At 38.6% G+C, this 21,281-nt stretch overlaps 2 protein-coding genes across 4 annotated transcripts in view; both read left to right on the plus strand.

Moving 5' to 3' along the window:
• The window catches only part of abi3a (ABI family, member 3a), a 36,791-nt gene extending 18,553 nt beyond the window's left edge, over positions 1-18,238 (plus strand). For 2 of the 3 annotated variants that reach the window (XM_057817444.1, XM_057817445.1), the window contains 2 exons: positions 8,581-8,728; positions 17,869-17,950. In XM_057817444.1, coding sequence (XP_057673427.1) covers positions 8,581-8,707 — 127 coding nt within the window. In that variant the 3' untranslated portion in view covers positions 8,708-8,728; positions 17,869-17,950. Of the gene's footprint in view, positions 1-8,580; positions 8,729-17,868; positions 18,049-18,112 lie in introns of those variants that run through there. The other variant, XR_009060867.1, reaches the window with a different exon arrangement.
• Positions 17,962-20,088, plus strand: rdm1 (RAD52 motif containing 1). The gene is made up of 6 exons (XM_057860684.1): positions 17,962-18,048; positions 18,113-18,238; positions 18,315-18,471; positions 19,689-19,787; positions 19,865-19,956; positions 20,023-20,088. The coding sequence occupies exons 1-6, from the start codon at positions 17,962-17,964 to the stop codon at positions 20,086-20,088; spliced, it is 627 nt and encodes a 208-aa protein (XP_057716667.1).
• Positions 20,089-21,281: the final 1,193 nt, after the last annotated feature.

Below are 21,281 nucleotides of genomic sequence, written 5' to 3' on the forward strand. Positions count from 1 at the left end.
ACATTAGAAGCTAAAAAACACATGTTTTTCAGGGGTGCCAATAATTATGGAGGGCACTGTATGTATTTTAAATTATATGCAAAGCAAATGACTGTCTAAAGTGCTCGAAAAATAATTTTGACCCATTATAAAAAAATTTTTTTTTGTTCATTTCATTCATTTTTGTTGCAGTTTTTTTGCTTTACAACTTTTATATGTTCATTTCATTCATTTTTGTTGCAGTTTTTTTGCTTTACAACTTTTATATATATATAGGAAAGTGAATTACATGCAATGAAACTTTTCGGCCACTAGGGGGGCCTGGCCCCCCCCTTAAAATCCGCTTATGCCTAAGCGCCATTTTGTCGAGTCATATCAGATTGAAGCAGCTCATGAAGTCTGGGTGCGTTTTTTTTTCGACTTCGCAACTAAGACCTCCCAGTTCGAGTGGCGCTCCAATTACATTTTTCCTGGTCGGAGGTTGGAAAAATCCGATTTCCCACCTTCCTCAAATGCAGCATTAGTCTGACTTCCCACCTTCCTCGAATGCACCATAAAATGCTACAAGACAGGTGCAATCATCTGCTAGGTAAAAAAAAAAAGGTTCCAAATACCTAGCTAACACATGCTAACTCATGCAACACTGGAAGTGACAGCCAAAAGTCCATGTAAAAAAAACTTTTTATTCTCAAAAAATGTGGAATAAATATTAAATATTCAATAAATAAAATAAATACAGCGGTAGAAAAGAAGCAGATGTCGCTTTCTTTATGTGGCTCCGGCCACCAACAGGTGCAGCCGCTCCAGGTGCATTTTGGTTTCACTGCGGATCAACTCCCACTGGGCGCTACTGCCCTCCTGTAAACATACAAGCAAATGTTACACACCTTTGGCAGTAAACAGCATGCAGTAGTACTCAGAATACAAAAAGAACTGGAGATCTACTCACGGTGCCGTTGAGAGTTACGTTGCTCAATCTAGTGTAGTAGCGCTGTAGCGGTTTGGACCAATCACACCTGGTTTTTACTGCTGAAATCTGTAAGAAAAGGTGAAAAAAACACAGTGTTACTTTAACTACCAGTCAACTGCGTACTACAGTTTTTATTTGGCACCGACTGACCACTGAAATCGGAGATATGATCCTTTTAATTTTATAATAGGAAATATGAAGTAACTATTCAATATTCAACTATTCAAACTGGGAACTATTTTTCTCCAATAGCGGGCACTCGTTCTTTTTGGAAGAATGATGTTTCAGTTCCGCAGATTTTTTTTTCTCTCGCCAGAATTCAATGATTTTTTTCGGGATTTTTTTGGCTTACAGTTTAATAATAACACTTCATATAAATGAAGTTGTGCTTAGAAAAAATATATACTTTTTTTTTTTTTTTTTTAATCAGACATTGTAAGAAGTCAGTCATAACAAAGGCGTAGGTTTGGTCTCAACATTGGTAGGGACAATATAACAGCATAACCTGCATGTACACTTTTTGCTGGGACGGGAATTTCATAATGATCAATGCAAAATAAAACTGTATTTATTTATACTAACTTTTATGTGTATTGGTTCAGCCTACACTTTTCAATTAAAACCTCTGTTTTCAAAAACTACTCAAGAAACATTTTGAACACTTCCAGAAAAAAATGTCCGGATTTTAAGGGCAAATTTAAATTGCATCATTTGAACATAAATTGCATTAACATACAAAATTAGGGCTGTCAAAATTATCACGTTAAAGGGCGGTAATTAATTTTTTAAATTAATCACGTTAAAATATTTGACGCAATTAATGCACATGCCCCGCTCAGACAGATTTAAATGACAGTACAGTGAAATGCCTACTTGTTAATTGTGTTTTATGGAGTTTTGCTGCCCTCTGCTGGCGCTTGGGTGCGACTGATTTTATAGGCTTCAGCACCCATGAGCATTGTGTAAGTAAGGTGTAAGGTTTGTTTTTTGATTGAAAATTTAACAAATTTTATTACAACGAAAACATTAAGAGGGGTTTTAATATAAAATTTCTATAATTTGTACTAACATTTATCTTTTAAGAACTACAAGCCTTTCTATCCATGGATCGCTTTAACAGAATGTTAATAATGTTAATGCCATCTTGTTGATTTATTGTTATAATAAACAAATACAGTCCTTATGTACCGTATGTTGAATGTATATATCCATCTTGTCTTATCTTTCCATTCCATCAATTATTTACACAAATATATGGCATATTTTATAGATGGTTTGAATTGCGATTAATTGCGATTAATTACGATTAGGGCTGTCAAACGATTAAAATTTTTTAATCGAGTTAAATACAGCTTAAAAATTAATTAATCGTAATTAATCGCAATTAAACGCAATTCAAACCAATCAATAAAATATGCCATATTTTTCTGTAAATTGTTGGAATGGAAAGATAAGACACAAAATGGATATATACATTCAACATACGGTACATAAGGACTATTTGTTTATTATAACAATAAATCAACAAGATGGCATTAATATTATTAACATTCTGTTAAAGCGATCCATGGATAGAAAGACTTGTAGTTCTTAAAAGAAAAATGTTAGTACAAGTTAGAGAAATTTTATATTAAAACCCCTCTTAATGTTTTCGTTTCAATAAAATTTGTAAAATTTTCAATCAAAAAATAAACTAGTAGCCCGCCATTGTTGATGTCAATAATTACTTACACAATGCTCGTGGATGCTGAAGCCTATAAAATCAGTCGCACCCAAGCGCCAGCAGAGTGCGGCAAAACTCCATAAAACACAACAAGTGAGCGTTTCACTGTGTACTGTCATTTAAATCTCTCTGAGCGGGACATCTTCGTTAATTGCGTCAAATATTTTAACGTGATTAATTTAAAAAATTAATTAACGCCCGTTAACGCAATAATTTTGACAGCCCTAATTACGATTAATTAATTTTTAAGCTGTAATTAACTCGATTAAAATTTTTAATCGTTTGACAGCTCTAAAATAAATACAGTACAAGCTTGTTAATCATCTCTGAACAATCCAGGAATTTAAAAAAATATAAACATTTGTCTTAAGACCACTCAACATTGTCTAAATAAAGAAATTAAATATAACTGAAAAAACTTATTTGTCAGGGAATAACAAAAAATAAAATAAAAATGGAGCTGTCTTTCAGGTAAAATACTACTGCTTTTGTCCACAAGCACAGCCAAACTCAACAAAAAAATGAAAGCTCCTGTGGGCTGCTTTAAGACCACGTAAATAAAATAAAAAGAAAAATTGGGAGGAAGAGGGTAGACCTCGGTTCACTATGTTTCTCACAGTTAACGTTAACAGTAGAAAACACACAGGAGGACTCTTCTCGCTAAGCAGCTTCCTACTCGGGTTTTGCAGGTTAGCATGTTCAAACAGTTTAATGTTATGCTAACTGATGCAGGTCAGACTTTCAGTAGCAAAATTAGTGGTGTGTTCCCCACTTCCACAACATTGGTGTCGTTTTACATTTCTTATAGTGGCTGCTAGTAGCTGGGAGAAAAAAATCCCTGATATCTAATGTGTTTGTGTCCGTGCGTGCGTGGGTGTGCGTGTGTGTTTGTTGGGGGGGTCAAGTCATCAACACTTCAAATAAACGTTTCTGAGGGGGAAAAAACGGACCGGCACATTCAGTAAGTGAATGGAGGTACATATAAATCTGAACATAATGACAATAATTCGCTCAATAATGGTGGGGTCATTTACAACAATTAAAACATATGGGAAGCCAATCTAAATGACATATAACTGAAGTTATTATTTAACGCAAATTAGGTTGCCTAAAAGCTGGTGTGGACAATTTGAGCATCCTGAAAAGTTAGTTGTGTTTTGTCCCTACCGTCCCTATGCAAACCTACGCCCTTGAGTCATAATGTTACTCATTACTTGAGTATTCTTTTCACCAAATACTTTTGACTTTTACTTGAGTACATTTTTGGGATGACTACTTTTACTTGAGTAAAATTATTTTGAAGTCACGCTACTCTAACTTGAGTAAAATTTTGGGCACTACTCAACCCACCTGGCCATTTAGACAAATTACATGGATTAAAGTTCTCCATCGTAGTGACGAAAATCCGTCAGCAGGGGGTGCTAGTGGGTGGTAATGCATGAGGGAATATTGGCCTATGATCAATTTTGCAAGCATTGTTTTTGTCATGTTCTAGGGCTGTCAAACGATTAAAAATTTTAATTGAGTTAATTACAGCTTAAAAATTAATCGTAATTAATCGCAATTCCAACCATCTATAAAATATGCCGTATTTTTCTGTAAATTATTATTGGAATGGAAAGATAAGACACAAGACGGATATATACATTCAACATATGGTACATAAGTACTGTATTTGTTTATTATAACAATAAATCAACAAGATGGCATTAACATTATTATCATTCTGTTAAAGCGGTCCATGGATAGAAAGACTTGCAGTTCTTAAAAGATAAATGTTAGTACAAGTTATAGAAATTTTATATTAAAACCCCTCTTAATGTTTTCGTTTTAATAAAATTTGTAAAATTTTCAATAAAAAAAACTAAACTACTAGCTCGCCATTGTTGATGTCAATAATTACACAATGCTCATGTGGTGCTGAAACCCATAAAATCAGTCGCACCCAAGCGCCAGCAGAGGGCGACAAAACACCGAAAAACACAAGTAACAAGTGGACATTACACTGTGCTGTCATTTTATTCTGTTTGAGCGGGGCATGTGCGTTAAATGCGTCAAATATTTTAACGTGATTAATTTAAAAAATTAATTACCGCCTGTTAACGCGAAAATTTTGACAGCCCTAGTTTTTTTGTATATTAGGATTGTTGCACAGTTAGTTCCCTCTGCTTGGCTGTAGCTTCTAATTTCTCTTCATTAATTAGGGTCTCTTATTATAAACCTTAAGTGGCAATTGGTCTGCAACAGCACTTTTTCTTGTTAATTACTACATAAATTATTTGAGTATTGTTATTGAAATACTGAAAACTTGATTGTAAATGTCCAATGAATGAAAAGTTTGATTTACATTAACTGAATGAAGCACCTCAATATTGTCCCCCAATGTTTAGTCTCGGCAATGTTAAAAAGTTTCAGTTAAATGATTTGTTTTCACTTTAATCCATGCAATTCATCAATTCGCCCATTGGAGTCTTTGGCCTTGTTAAATCTAATTTTTAAAGGGACTGACAACACCTTTAAAATATGTATCCCAGCGGAAATATTCTCATGGAAAACCCAGGTTTTTGAGTTGCAGCCATTACTCTTGGCAAAATTTGACCTGTGGGTTAATCAGGGTTTCCTAATTCAAAACACGCAAATTTTCATGTTTGTAATAAGGAGAAACATCAATAGAAGCCAGTATTTTCAGGAAGAGGGCACTGCAACCAATGCTGGTATTATCAAACCAATCAAATGCGAGTATCCCAACTTGCCCCACCTTCATTGTGAAGTCAGTAATAAACATCATTTTCACTGTCATCAGGGGTCTAAGGAATTCTTCATTTGCAAACTTATTTTTAGCAACCGTCTTTGACATGAACATCATTCATACTAGGCGTTGTCTGTCCCTTTAAGGCATTTTTTAAATGACTGGTCAGGCCATCCTCCATCCTCAGAAAGACCAAGTCAAGACAAGCAAAACATTAGGAATCCCTCAAGTTGCTTTAGGCTTCTTAGCCCCAAATACTTAACTCATTCACGGGGATTAATGGTAATGGATTGGACATCTACTGTATCTAGTGACAAATTCATTTAAATTTTGTGCAGATGGGTAAAAAAGGCACATGTGTTCCTGGAGCTGTAGATTGTACACCTCTAACCTTGTCAATGGCACTGAAAGAATTAACTCATTGACTGCCACAGGGCTCCAGACGGCGACCAAATCGCATTTTGCGACTAAAATTTCAGCCAGTGCGAATATTTTTTTCATCTACCCGCACATGTGCAACCAACAACATTTTTTTTGTGTTTTTGTTGCAGACAAACTTCTTCACTGTTAAATCCACTAGTTGGCCGTAATTTAATGAGCTGGTTTGCCAAGATAAAATACAACAGAGGAAATAGAAGGTGGAGGCGGGCGATGTGTGTACTCTGTGGAGCTGGTTATAATTAGGGTCGCGCGAAAACCTGACAGCATTTGCAAACAACAGCGAAAAGGACAATAAGGCTAGGTTCATACTGCAGGTCTTAAGGCACAAATCCGATTTTTTGTCATATCTGTTTTTTTTGCTGTGCCCGTTCATACTGCCTTTGTCTATTGAGCCCGTTTAAGTATTACGCATGCGCACTAACTAGCAGTCCGACACGCGCTGAGCAAACTAACCCGCATGTGCAGAAGCATCAAAACAAATGACTACACATTCTGGCTGTACGTCATTCCAGGGTGATCATATTTTCATTTCCAAAAAGAGGACACAAATAACAGACATTAATAATCCCCGTTTAGTCTTATATTCAAAGTTTATATGGATTGATAGAATGCATGGACGTGAATGACGCACACACATCATAAGTAGGGTTGTTCCGATCATGTTTTTTTCCTCCCGATCCGATCCCGATCGTTTTAGTTTGAGTATCTGCTGATCCCGATATTTCCCGATCCGATTGCTTTTTTTTTTGCTCCCGATTCAATTCCAATCATCCCCGATAATTTTTCCCGATCATATACATTTTGGCAATGCATTAAGAAAAAAATGAATACAACTCGGACGAATATATACATTCAACATACAGTACATAAGTACTGTATTTGTTTAAGATGGCATTTACATTATTAACATTCTTTCTGTGAGAGGGATCCACGGATAGAAAGACTTGTAATTCTTAAAGGATAAATGTGACTTTGTATATTGTGACTAAATATTGCCATCTAGTGTATTTGTTGAGCTTTCAGTAAATGATACTGTAGCCATTTAACTGTTCTGCCCAAATGCATGATGGGAAGTGCAACCATGACTGTGCGTAGTGGTACCAATTGATATATCTTCTCTACGTTGGGAAATAACATAGGGCGTTAAGAAAAAGCTCAATTACTACCTATTTTCCCCACATTGCTTCCCACGATATTTCTAATCGTAGGGAGAGGGATTGTAAGGCTTTAGTCAATTAAAAAAAGGCTCCAAAGACTGCCAAAATCCACTCTACTCATTTTACGCTGCCTTTTAGCTCTATATATAGGTAAAACGGCACCATTACAGGTTGGATGCGACAATACGTGAGTGGGTCGTGGAGCGCATGTGTTAATTGCGTTAAATATTTTAACGTGATAAATAAAAAATAAAAAAAATAATTACTGCCGTTAACAGTATACATTTGATAACCCTACCTTAAGCCTAAACTAAAGACTCTGGATGAGTGTAACATATTATGTCTGTAACGTTAAATACAATTAGAAAACGATTTAATTAAAAAATATATATATATTGAAAAAAGGCATGTCCGATATTTTTTTTGCCGATTCCGATACTTTGAAAATGACGTGATCAGACCCGATCGATCGGCATCCCGATCGGGACATCTCTAATCATAAGCCTTATGTGTGTGCGTCAGTTTGCCCTGACTCAACCATGTAAGCAATACTGAAATATTGCTTATTTGGCGCACGAAAGTAAACCGAGCATTATCAGGCTTATCCTTTTCTTCATTTTATTTTTGTAATGACTGTGGTCAAGTCTGCCTGGCAGCGGGTCTGAACTGTCAAGCTTCCCAAACCGGAATTCATTTAGCAATTACGTAAGCAAAGAGCAAGAGCGGCAGTCAGGAGGGCAGCGATGTAGCTGTGCATTAGCATTAGCGCCTAGCTTGAACTCGGCTTTTACACAGCAGACCGCTGCCACATTCTTGAAAAATGTGGCCCAGATCGGATTTAAACCACATACGAAAGTGACCCAGATCGGATTTGAAATGGTCCACTTCTATGCGACTTGTCCCGTTCACACAGTCAAGTTAATGCCTTACTCGAGTCGGAAAAATACGAAATAATCGGATTCGTGCATTAAGACCAGTGTTGGGAATAACACCGTTATAAATAACGCCGTTACATAACGGCTTTATTTTTTCAGTAACAAGGTAATCTAACTAATTCTTTTTTCCGCCATTACAACGCCGTTACCGTTACTGACGGTCAAAAGCGATGCGTTACTCTGACTAAATTGAAGAAACTACCAGCTATAGCAAGTCTACTCTGCTCTGTTTATTTGTCATCCAAGACTTGGGGTGCGTTCAGGTTCGAGAATAGCGCACGTGTTTTGTTTTGTGCTTTTTCTTAGCAAAGATATACCACACAGGACGTGCTGGCACTCTGTTTCTTTAATAGCACATATAACTTCAACATTAACACAAACGTACGGCTCTCGGCAGGCCGTGTCTCTAACTCACTCCCGCATCATTTGAGCAAAACAATAATGGCGCCCCGTGCACTTTAGGGTGCCTGGGATAATTCTGTATCAGAATATTACAGCACGTACTTCTTATGACTCCAGGCTGTTTGTCCCTGCTCATTCAATTAGACAATGCTTTCCAAAGCTTGCTAACGTTTCTGTGTTTGCCACACCTGAATGCTAGCCTTGTTCCCATCTCCCACTGTCAGCCAGCAAGAATGCTGCTTCCATCTTGAGGACAGCAGACGCTTTGAGGGTGACAGGAGGAGTAGGGGGACGAGGCTACCTGAATATACCCCCTGGATAGATGCGATGGAAGTCATTGTGATTGGCTGAGGGTTAGAGTCATGTGTCATGGTAAGTCAATCAGAGCCGGTGTTTTCACACACAAACCGGAACAGCGCGTGCGGCAAACACACACACGCAAAACAGATGCAGAGGGATATGATGGCACAGCATTCAGAGGAAGCTTTCTCCTTTACGAGGTGGAGATATAAACACTATTTCAAGTCAAAATACTTGAAGTACAGTAGGCAATGTCTACTTGAGCAGTTGTCTCAGGTAGAGATGCACGATAATATCGGTCACCGATAATTATCGGCCGTTAATGGCAATTATGACGTCACACAGATAATCCAGATAAAACGAAATTCAACCGATAATGCAATCGATTTAGCCTCCAAATGTGCGCAATCAACAGTTTTGTCCAATTCTGCTAGTTTTAAGGAGGTGTTTTTGCAGTGTAGTAATGTGATATATGTTAGGAATGGCTTACTTTTAAAGGCATTTTTGTGCAACTTGGGTGTTTACTCTCTAAGTAATTGTTGCCAAAAGCTTACCATTACACAATGTCATTGCCATTGTTTAGATGTTGGAATTTACTACTTGTTCACATTTGATGTAGAAAAAAATAGCACTAAATTACATTTTTGCACAGTAACATTTGATCTTTATATACTTGTATTGAATTGTATACTTTAACATTTTACATACATATTTGAATAGAATTATCGGCGTGACATTATCGGTTATCGGGTGGAAGGGGCAGGAAATAATCGGTTATCGATATCAGTTGAAAAATGTATTATCGTGCATCACTAGTCTCAGGTTGTGAGAGTTAATTTATTAAACTCACTTTCTATTGTTTACTGCTGATTGTTATTTTACTATATTGTTTACTGTTTATTTTTGTTGCACTTCAAGTGTAGGATAAATCTGTTGCTGGTGAGGTGCAATAAATATTACAAGGTTCTATAACACAATTATCTGTCTGTTCTTCTCTATTCAACTGATTCGAATACTGCTCAGAAAATTTCAAATTCTTTGACATACAACAACTTTTTAAAGTAACGGAAATAGTTACTTTCCCTGGTAACTAGTTACTTTTACTATAGAGTAATTCAGTTACTAACTCAGTTACTTTTTGGAAGAAGTAGTGAGTGACTATAACTAATTACTTTTTTAAAGTAACGTGCCCAACACTGATTAAGACCTGTGGTCTGAACCTAGCCTTAGTGACTAAATTCTTTCCAACGAACCTGCCGGCACTGTTTCAAAGGAGGCTGACGGGGGAAATAAGTCCGACTCAGGGGCTCGACACACGGGAGGCGATGAGCGATGGCGAAATGCGAAAGTCATCGCAATTGAGCTGAAACCCAACACATGGGGCATGATACGACTGCAGCGGCAGCGATATGCATAAATGAATTTGTAGGGCATTTTAAAAATTCCAGCCTTTTCTGAGCGTCAACAATTTCCCTTACTGCTGCTTTTTTATTTATGTCCCGTAAATCATACCAAGAGATATCATAAAGTATGTGCTGGTCACACTTTGCTAGATGATATTCTCCTCCATTTTGACAGAGTGTGGCGTATGGATGTCAATTTCCAGGTTGGCTACTGTCCTCGTAGGTGGTTTGTTGATCAATAAATCCATTGCTGATTGGTTGTAGTGACAGAAATAGAACTAAATTCTTATGTTTACCTAATTTCTAAGCAGTATACTAGTTGATGTCAAAACTGATAAAGAGTAAAATATAGATTCATAAGTTTGTAGATTTATGCATTAATATGAAAGTATATATTGGTTAAACGCTGAAAATTAGAGGAAAACTTTGCATGTCAATTTACAGTGCGCTCCCCTGAATCTTCTGCTTGCGCCCCTAAAATTTTAAGTTGGGGACCACTGTGCTCTTACTAAAAAATGTTAGTCTGGAGCACTGTGCCAAAACCTACTCTATTCTGATAAGAAGGTAATGGATCATGTTTCAGTGCCATTTATGACGACAGGCATCCAATCACCACAGCCAGCCCAGATGTATGTACAGTATTCAACAGAGTATTTTATGTAATAGTTACAGAAGTTGAAAATTTACCCATTAACTAATCGGCTGCTATTGACGGCGAGAGGCATTCAATGTATTTTAACTGACTAGATCACTGTGGCCAAACTTAACAAAATTATATTCCTCACTACAAGATGTGTGTTTACAAACAAGCTTCAAATGAAGAAAAAAAGAGAAGAGCAACTACATACACATTCGCTGAGCTCGGTCTTCTGTCTGTCAAGTAGTACCAGAAGATCCTCTAAGTTGTTGGCATCCCAGCCAACTCGTAAGGCATCGAGATCCTGGTAAAGATCCAAAATGTGGCCCAAATTGTCACGGATGAACATCCATTTGCACGCCGCCTGAAAACACACACCTGTCAACATCTGTGCTCTGAATGAGTGCCAAAGTCAGAAAGCTATGTGCCCAGTGACTCTTACCTGAGACTTCTTTGCCTGCCGATAAAGTTTTCTGGGAAAGGGTAGTTGAAATTCCTCATTCGTGACGGGACCACCCTGCAAGATTAATTCATTAGGAACACAGACAGTCGGCATCAGCCCCCCAGGCTCCAATATGTATGGAGGCTGTACTTACCAGATTTTGCAGCTTTGATAGACACTCGTCACTCAAATCCATATATTGTCTTAGCCAGTCGCAGCAGAGGGTGGGTACAAGAAACCCAAAGAGGATAAGGACAACCTGTGCACGTCTGATCTCCAACATGGTGATGATAGTATGTCCCACATGCCCATCTTGTCTCTTCACTTATACCGTCCAAATGGGAAAAAGAAAACAGGAGCGCGAAATACCCATATTCTCTTTCTACTTTCACTTTCCACACATGCACACACTCCCTCAACTGAGTTACATAGTTGACTGATAACCCTGCTCATAAATCCAGCATAGCTATGCCGGATTCAGTACCAACAAGACTAGTACCAAAAGACAAAAAAAAAAAAAAAAAAAACACAACAGTGATCTGCAGAATTTGTAATGTTTTGAACTGCTTTTGCCGGTCCAGAAACCAGCATTTAATGGATTTCCTAGGAGGGAAACTCATTGGCAAAAGGCATCCAATCCATTTGGGGTGAGTGACTGGTTCACTGTCAACCCATCCATTTCAAATAGATTGGATGTTTATCAACGTCAGTGGCAGCCAATGAGTTAATCATGTAATAATAAGTTGAATAGAAAGACTTTTTTAACCAATCCTCGATTTAGTTATGTTCCAGATCAAAGCAGTCTCAATGTTTTGTTTTACTGTAAATATCTGTTGCTAATTTGCATCGTACATGAATGTTTTTTTTTTTTTTTTAAGTATTATTTGATTATGTATTATAATTAATTTTCTCAACTTGATTCAGCATTTACTTAAAATCAAAAACAAGTGAAAGTTTTTTTAATGTTAAGTTTTGAAATTTGGGCGCCAAGGAGTTTTAAGTGAACGTCCAAGTGAAAATGATGCAATAAAAAAAAGGAAAACAAATGTTGCGTGGGAAAAATGGTTTCGTCACAATCTAATTGGTCTCTCGTGAGGGAAGTCCCTTCACTTTCCTTTTTCATTCATGATATCACATTCACGTTTCATGTTACTATTTTCATCCTTGTTTTGTCCTTCCTTCCCACGGGGAACAAAAAAAGTTCAAATTAAGTTATAATGAGCGCGTTAAAATGTTACGTGATTATTTTCGACGTCTGTTTCTTTTGAGAAACTGAAACCAGGTCATGTGACGAGAACAAGACACGTGATATGCTACTATCAATGTCGTCATCCACTATTTCATTGGCGAGCACATGAAGCCCCGCCCTTTCCCGGAAGCGCGCCAAATATGTTCTTCCGACCGCTAGCAAACTTGAATTTGTTTTGACGGCAGACAACAAATAATTTTTGATGAAATAACTTTTTTTGTCGAGTTCCGGACGATTAAAAGAACGTTGTTGAGTTGGTAATGGAGGTGGACCTGCTGGACTTTTTGGTCCCTGTGGAGAACAACAAGACTTTGTTTGTGTGGAACATCAAGCAGCAATTCACAGAGGCGCAAGTACACGTCAGTACACGCTAACAACATAATGTGTGAAGTCATGTATATGTGTTTACTTGTATTGACTTTTTGTGTACATAGTTTATTCACGTACGTGTACGTGTCTACATGTGTGAAGTTAACAAACAAACAGGTCACTGACAAAGAAGTCATCCATATGAACTATTTGGGCTGGCACTGATGTAATACACCTGCAGCATTTGTGTATAATCATCAGTGATTACACCTCAAAAAAGTAATCTGCTTACATTACTGATTATTATCAAAGTAAGTTATTTTAAAAGTAAATGAATAGATACTTTTTATCAATGTTTCTCCTTTTGCTGCCTCTACATAAAAATGACAAGAAAAAAAATCTCATCGCATGTAATTGAGTTTTTCAAATAAGGCTTAATCAGAGTTAGTGGAGGTTTAATTACTGTATTGGCCCGAATATAAGACCGCCCTGAATATGGGACAACCCCCTCTTTTTCAAGACTCAAGTTTGAAAAAAGACTTTTTGAACACCAAATTAATTTTTATACAGAAAATAATTACAGTACATCTGAAACAAATGATTATAACAATATATTTGAGATAAAAAGCATGTTATTTTGCCTCATTCAAATCTTAATATCTGAACATTTAAAAATGTAAACTAAAGTGCAATCACATTCGTAAATGAATGGCTTTTGGTTTTTGAAATGTAAATAAACCAATCTGTTGTGATCAAACAACAAAATTGCAATAACTGCATTAACCCTCAAGGTGAAGTCTAACTGTAACTAGTCTTAAAAGAAATCTGAATAAGGAAAACATTAACCAGTTTGCATTATTTTATTGTAAACTAGTAGCTGAGATCTGTCATGACAGAACATCGCTTCAATGATATCTGGCATCATCTAGCGTCGTGAATGTGTATAATATCTACACCATGAATATAAAACGTTCCCCTTTTTTTCAATCTTATTTCAATGCAAAAAACACCGTCTTATATTCGGGCCAATACGGTAGTCGATGGAGTTGATTTCAACCACCATTTACTTGCGCTAGCTTAGCCACTTTTGAGCCCTGAAACTAACAAATAACTGAAAAACTGCACAGAATTTGTTCAACTCCAGCGACTAGTTAAACCCATGCTAACTCCAAGATTAAGCCTAATGTCAACAATTCTGAACTTCCACTTTAAAATAAAGACCTAACTCAAAATCACATTGTTTGATTTATAGAGAATTTAGTTCCAAATTAGAGTGGAAAATAAGTATTTGGTCACTTACAAACAAGAAAGATTTCTGGCTGTCAAAGAGGTCTAACTTCTTCTAACAAGGTCTAACGAGGCTCCACTCGTTACCTATATTAATGGCACCTGTTTTAACTCATGATCGGTATAAAAGACACCTGTCCACAATCTCAGTCAGTCACACTCCAAACTCCACTAGGGCCAAGACCAAAGAGCTGTCGAAGGACACCAGAGACAAAATTGTAGACCTGCACCAGGCTGGGAAGACTGAATATGCAATAGTTAAAACGCTTGGTGTAAATAAATCAACTGTGGGAGCAATTATTAGAAAATGGAACACATACAAGACCACTGATAATCTCCCTCGATCTGGGGCTCCATGCAAGATTGGACCCCGTGGGGTCAAAATGATGACAAGAACGGTAAGCAAAAATCCCAGAACCACACGGAGGGACCTAGTGAATGACCTACAGAGAGCTGGGACCACAGTAACAAAGGCTACTATCAGTAACACAATGCGGCGCCAGGGACTCAAATCCTGCACTGCCAGACGAGCCCCCTGCTGAAGCCAGTACATGTCCAGGCCCGTCTGCGATTCGCTAGAGAGCATTTGGATGATCCAGAAAAGGACTGGGAGAATGTATTATGGTCAGATGAAACCAAAATAGAACTTTTTGGTAGAAACACAGGTTTTCGTGTTTGGAGGAGAAAGAATACTGAATGGCATCTGAAGAACACCATACCCACTGTGAAGCATGGGGGTAGAAACATCATGCTTTGGGGCTGTTTTTCTGCAAAGGGACCAGGGCGACTGATCTGTGTAAAGGAAAGAATTAATGGGGCCATGTATCGAGAGATTTTGAATGAAAATCTCCTTCCATCAGCAAGGGCATTGAAGATGAGACGTGGCTGGGTCTTTTAGCATGACAATGATCCCAAACACACAGCCAGGGCAACAAAGGAATGGCTTCGTAAGAAGCATTTCAAGGTCCTGGAGTGGCCTAGCCAGTCTCCAGATCTCAACCCATAGAAAATCTGTGGAGGGAGTTTAAAGTCCGTGTTGCCCAACAACAGCCCCAAAACATCACTGCTCTAGAGGAGATCAGCATGGAGGAATGGGCCAAAATACCAGCAACAGTGTGTGAAAAGCTTGTGAAGACTTACAGAAAACGTTTGGCCTCCGTTATTGCCAACAAAGGGTACATAACAAAGTATTGAGATGAACTTTTGGTATTGACCAAATACTTATTTTCCACCATGATTTGCAGATAAATTCTTCAAAAATTAAAACAATGTGATTTTCTGTTCGTTTGTTTTTTTTCCCACATTCTGTCTCTCATGGTTGAGGTTTACCCATGTTGACAATTACAGGCGTCTCTAATATTTTCAAGATGGACAACTTGCACAATTAGTGGTTGACTAAATACTTATTTACCCCACTGTACATCTACAGGGGTTGGACAAAATAATGGAAACACCATAAAAAAAAAATCTACAAAAACTAATTTAATATGGTGTATGTCCGCCTTTTGCGACAATTACAGCCTCAATTCTCCGAGGTATTGATTCGTACAACTTGTGAATTGTTTCCAAAGGAATTTTTAGCCATTCTTCAGTTATACCCTCTCATACCCTCTAACTCTTTTAGAGACGATTACGGTGGAAATCTACGTCTAGGCATGTACCGGTATGATATTCTGACGGAATGATAACCTTAAGCCAAAATACCACGGTATTGCAATTAGAGCTCGAAAATGTGTTACTTTGAGGTATCTGGGTTTAAAAAAAAAACAAAAAAACTTTTTTCCATTGAACAGGATTTTTATTTTTCAAAACATATAAGCAAATTGGCACATAAATATAATGTTAATTTATTCATTCATTCATTCATTTTCCATGCCGCTTATTCCTCACGAGGGTCGCGGAGGTGCTGGAGCCTATCCCAGCTAACAACGGGCAGTAGGCAGGGGACACCCTGAACTGGTTGCCAGCCAATCGCAGGGCACAAGGAGACACACAACCATTCACGCACACACTCATACCTACGGACAATTTAGAGTGTTCAATCAGCCTACCATGCATGTTTTTGGGATGTGGGAGGAAACCGGAGTTCCCGGAGGAAACCCACGCAGGCACGGGGAGAACATGCAAACTCCACACAGGAAGGCCGAAGCCCGGGATTGAACCCTTGATCTCAGAACTGTGAGGCAGATGTGTTAACCACTCAGCCACCGTGCCGCAATGCCATATAAATATAAAATAATAATAAATAAATAAAATTCAAATTAATGCAGTCCTTTGGGGGAGCCTAAACTAGTAGCCACAGCTCAACATTATTACCATCAGAACAAAAATAATTGAATTTTTTTCCGTAAAAGGCACGTGTATATGACTCGTATCATGTTTACATTATACACACACTCCCATACCAGCGATTTTGTTTTCTTTGATGGGGGGAAAAAAGTTCAGGAGTTTCACCTCCTCCAGCCTTCGTGTAGCGCAGTACTTCTCAAATAGTGGGGCGCGCCCCCCTGGGGGGGCGCAGAGCGATGCCAGGGGGGGCGCATGTGTCCTCGGGGAACATACTTTTTTCTTTTTTTCTTTTTTGCCGGACTGGAATTAAGTGTACTTGCACATCCACTCAGTGGGAGGCAGTGGCGCTCTCATTTTCAGAGTGCGTGCAGTATTTTTGAACTAAGGAAGAGCACTCAGCACACAGAAAACAGATATGAAGAGCAGCGCGCCGCCGCCGTTTTAGAAAGCCGTTTTCCGACCGGACTCACTCACGCAGCGACCCACTGTCTTGTCCGGTTCTCACGTCGCCGCCCGAGAAGTGCCATTTTCGGCTTGGGATCGTCACGACGACCGCCCTCACCTACGGTTCTGCCTCCGCCGCCGAGAATGTGCTTTTTTCGTGCCGTTTGTCTTTTAGCTTTGACTTTTAATACAATGGGTGATGAGGAAAGACCACTGTTTACTGTGTCTAAAAATAATTACAGCGGACTGCCAGAAGCCAAATCAATTAAGACGCCACTTAAAGACATTCGACCCCAATCTCATTGATAAGCCGTTTTTCTGCGAAAACGTGCCGAATATTGCCAACAATCGTCCTGCTTTGTCAGTGTTATATCAATAAACCAGTGAGCATTGTTAGCATGCTCATTGCAAAATGACTCCACACCATTGCAAAGGAGGTAATACTGAGTGTGAGCAGCAAAAATAAAAACTGTCCTTCTGTCCAAGGACACTCTTTTTTTCCTTTATTCATTTTTGATTTTTCGGTCAAATTTTTTGTCATATTGTCCTCATGAGTTAATGTTTCTAATCAATTTGAATTTATTATTTACGGATTTTATTACATTTTATTTTTCTGTATCAAATGGTCAAAAAATGTACCTTGAGTGTATTTTTACAGTTTGAATGTGACTTTTTTTTTTTAATCCGGGCAAATTGATGCACGTCAAGTCTCTGTTACAAACAAAACAATGTTAATAAAGTTATACTTTATTATAAGTTGATCTATGTTACTTTTTTTCTTTATTAGAAAAAAAGGACACAATGTTAGGCAGATGCGTATTTATAATAGTAATTTTATAGACAAATAATACTATTTACAGTGGCGGCAGAGAGTTTGGGGGGGCGCGAAACATTTACGTCTTGCTTGGGGGGGCGTAACAGAAAATAATTGAGAAGCACTGGTGTAGCGCATGTTTATCGACGTCTTAATTGAATCTCTAAAACTGACCATAAATGCTCAATAATGTTGAGGTTTGGGGATTGTGCCGGCCGTACGAGATGCTAACTTCATTAGAATGTTCCTCTTGCAATTCTTTATCAATGATGTTCAATGATTATGATGCCAGAATGTTAAGTGTTTCCATTATTTTGTTCAACCCCTGTATACCCTAGGAACACTTGTACACGCTCTTTTCGGCCTTCGGTCCGCTCTACCTGGTGAAGGTGAATCCTAATGCAACACTGAGTCAGCCCGGCTTCAACGCCATGCTTAAGTTCTACTCAGCAACTCATGCCCGCAAAGCTCAGCAGAGCACGGATGGATGCCCTCTTTTCCAGGACACGCCCCTCAAGGTGCACACAGAGAAGTGGTCGTCATCTTTTTTTAAAGTCGCTCAAGTGTCGTTTGTGTGTTCAGGTGAGGCTGAGCACCAAGCAACAGCCTCACTTCTTATCTGGCAGCCAACCCCTGAGCCATATGCGCTGTGTGGAGTTGGCCAATCACTGCCTGGGGTTCAACGGGTGGACATGTGACATCATCAGCGTAATTTCAACGACTGTTTTGTGAATGAAGTCTTTGGGCGTTTCATGTGACCCGAACATTTCTTAATGGCCTGTAGCTGAAGGAGCTTCCCACTGAGGAAGACGATGAAGAGGAAGCGGGTGTGAGCGGGCGAGTGCGTGTCAGGCTGGGCTGTGTGGTCCAGATCTCCTTCCCGCGCCATGGCGTGATTACCCGAGGAGCCGCCTCAGTGGAAGATGTCTACATGAACACTGGTTGGTTGTAGCAGACGTAACGTGTGGCGTATATCAGAATTTAATTTGTTGCACCTGGTTTCATTATTCTGTATCGTGAGTTGGACTGCCATGATGATGATTGAATTAATGGACTATTTTGGATGGTCGATATTAAATCAATAAATTAAACGCCGTCAATGGCAGACAGTGAGTTAAAAGGTTGGGGGGGAAATGACTACCGTAATTTCCCGAATATAAGGGGCACCCACTTGTAAAATCTAGGGGAAATTATTGTACCCGTGTACAACGCGCACCCTAATTTTAGCACCACTAAATAGAGGAATACAACAAATCAGAGCTTGTGTACAGATACAGAAATGTCATTTTATTGACTGGTGAAACACAGCACAAGCATAGCACATTGGTAGTTCAAAACATTACCGTAAACTGACCATATGTACGGTAATAATATGATCAGATAACATCTTGAACTTACCAGAATCCAGGAAAAAACAAAACAGATGTGACTTGTCTTTTAAAGGCTGCTGTATAACTTGCCCATTTCATCATGATGAATAAATGTTTCCTCCATGGATTGATACGGTAAATGAAAGTGAGAACGTAAGTCGGAAATCCGAGAGAGCTCATCGCTGTCGACACGACAGTAACAATAGGAATATGGTTATTTGGGTTTGAGTTTCCCGAAGGACAGATATAGTTGACGGACACAGGAAGTCTGTGTTGTTGCGTTTGTTATGGCCCGAGTTGCGGAGCTGGAATAAACGTTGACTCAAATTAGTTCAAGAAACTAAATTCTGTGCTTTATAAAGAGTAAAAAAAGCAGAATTTAACACAGACGAAATCATTCGGCCGATCAGAGTGAAGTATTACCGAAACAAAATGGTGACGTCACGTACCGTAATGGTCGGCAACGGATTGCCGCATACGTTTCTTCAACACAACGTGGCCGTGTCAATAAAAAAAAAAATCGGTTTTTATATATATATTCCTGTCTCTATCCATGTACCCGTTTATAATGCGCACCATGATTTTACAAGTTGATTTGGGGGGGAAAAGTGCGTTATATTCGGGAAATTACGGTATTCTGATGTCAACAATACTTCGAAATCAATCGACTATTGAAATAAATGTCAACTAATTGTATCATCGAGAAGTTGTGGAATTAATCATGGCAGCCCAAGTCTATTTCAGTCGTACAAGAAAGTAGTAGTGGCTCTGTGTTTGTGTGTCTACAGGTCCTGAATCACTGCTGCAGAAGCGAAGCTTCTTACACAAGTTGGTTCGAGACAAAGCCGCAGTGCAGGCCTTCTCCACGGTGGTGCTGGTTCTCCTCGGTCAGCCGGCACCGCTCGCGCCAATCTGTCGCCATGGCGACATCCTCCTGACTGACACGTGCGTGTCTGTCCATCAGGTGAGGGGAAAGTGATGGTGGAGCTAAGACGTACATCTGAACATCTTTTCTCTGAGGAGCCGCAAGAACTCGTGCAGGTCAGCGAGTACCAGGTGAGCGGTCGCATCCGTGCATCTGATTGCTGTCAATCCCTAGTGATAATGATGTCATCATACCAGGTGAAGGAGCTCAGTGCCGAGGAGGACCTTTGGCAGCATGAAGATCTGGACCTGACTGTGTGGTAGATGCTTGAGATACTAGTGCTTCAACAGCTTGGAAAATGAAAGGTTCACTTTCAACAGACATATTTCATTGGACAAATGAAGATAGTGGTTCATTGGCTGCTATTGTTGGTGATAGACAAACCAGATCTGCTCTAAAACATGAAGCACACATGTGGTAATATATGTTCGGTATATTACCACTTTAATCGCGCAAACTAAAACACATCAAGAAACGTTCTACTTTTGTAGCTGGTTTGATGTTATTTCATAGATAACTCTTTGGTTGCCATTGACGGAAAAAAAAAGTCAAATATTCATTTGGAACAGGAAATGGATTAGACTTGTTCGCTGTAAAGTTCAAAAGTGCAATTACTTGGGTTGTTGTTTTTCTATCACTGTCAATGTTGCCCGGTGAGTTAAGAATGAATATATTTTTTATTTTATTTTTTTTAGTTGATTTGTATTTGTCCACTTTTTTAAAAAATAAAAAGCAAAAGGGAACAAGCAAATATATGTATATTTTTCTTACAAAAGGAACTAACGAGAGAAATGTAAATATACTTTTCTATCGTTTAATTTCTAAATAAAAAAGATAAAAATCAAAAGGAAAACAAACGATTTAAAATGTGAAAAAAGAATTCATTAAAAAACAAAAAAATTAAAATGACTGCATCTCTGGATTTAGTTTCATAGTCACTTCCTGTTTGCTGACTGTTCGATTATCATTTTCAGCCAAATATTGACATTCTGCTGATCCTTTTTTGTTTTTGTTGTTTTTTTAATCCATAAACACGTTTGACATCACAAAGTTTACAAAAACTAACAACAACAACATCAGACTCTTAGGCTAAGTTCATACTTCAGGTCTTAATGCACAATTCATATTTGTCATATCTGTTCGTTCAGACTGCCTTTGTCCATTGAGTCCATTCAAGTATTACGCATGCGCAGTAATTCGCAGTCCGACACGCGCTGAGCAAACTGACTCGCATGCGCAGAAACATCAAAACAAATAACTACGGATTGTGATACGGATTTGGGAGACTTGACAGTTCAGACCGCCGCCACATTCTGAAAAAATGTGGCCTAGATTGGATTTAAACCACATACGCAAGTAACACGGATCGGATTTGAAATGGTCAACTTCTATGCGACTTGTCCCATTCAGACCATCAAATTAATGCCTCACTCAAGTTGGAAAAACACACAAAAAA

This window comes from Corythoichthys intestinalis, chromosome 16, assembly GCF_030265065.1.
Source record: "Corythoichthys intestinalis isolate RoL2023-P3 chromosome 16, ASM3026506v1, whole genome shotgun sequence".
In the NCBI taxonomy this organism is placed as follows: Eukaryota; Metazoa; Chordata; class Actinopteri; order Syngnathiformes; family Syngnathidae; genus Corythoichthys; species Corythoichthys intestinalis.

Bases quoted from the DNA above. Each gene is read 5' to 3' on its own strand.
- rdm1 (XM_057860684.1), top strand. From the start codon at position 17,962: ATGCTTAAGTTCTACTCAGCAACTCATGCCCGCAAAGCTCAGCAGAGC. The intron at 18,239-18,314 runs GTAATTTCAACG...AATGGCCTGTAG, and splicing joins GGACATGTGACATCATCAGC to CTGAAGGAGCTTCCCACTGA. The intron at 19,957-20,022 runs GTGAGCGGTCGC...TCATCATACCAG, and splicing joins TGCAGGTCAGCGAGTACCAG to GTGAAGGAGCTCAGTGCCGA.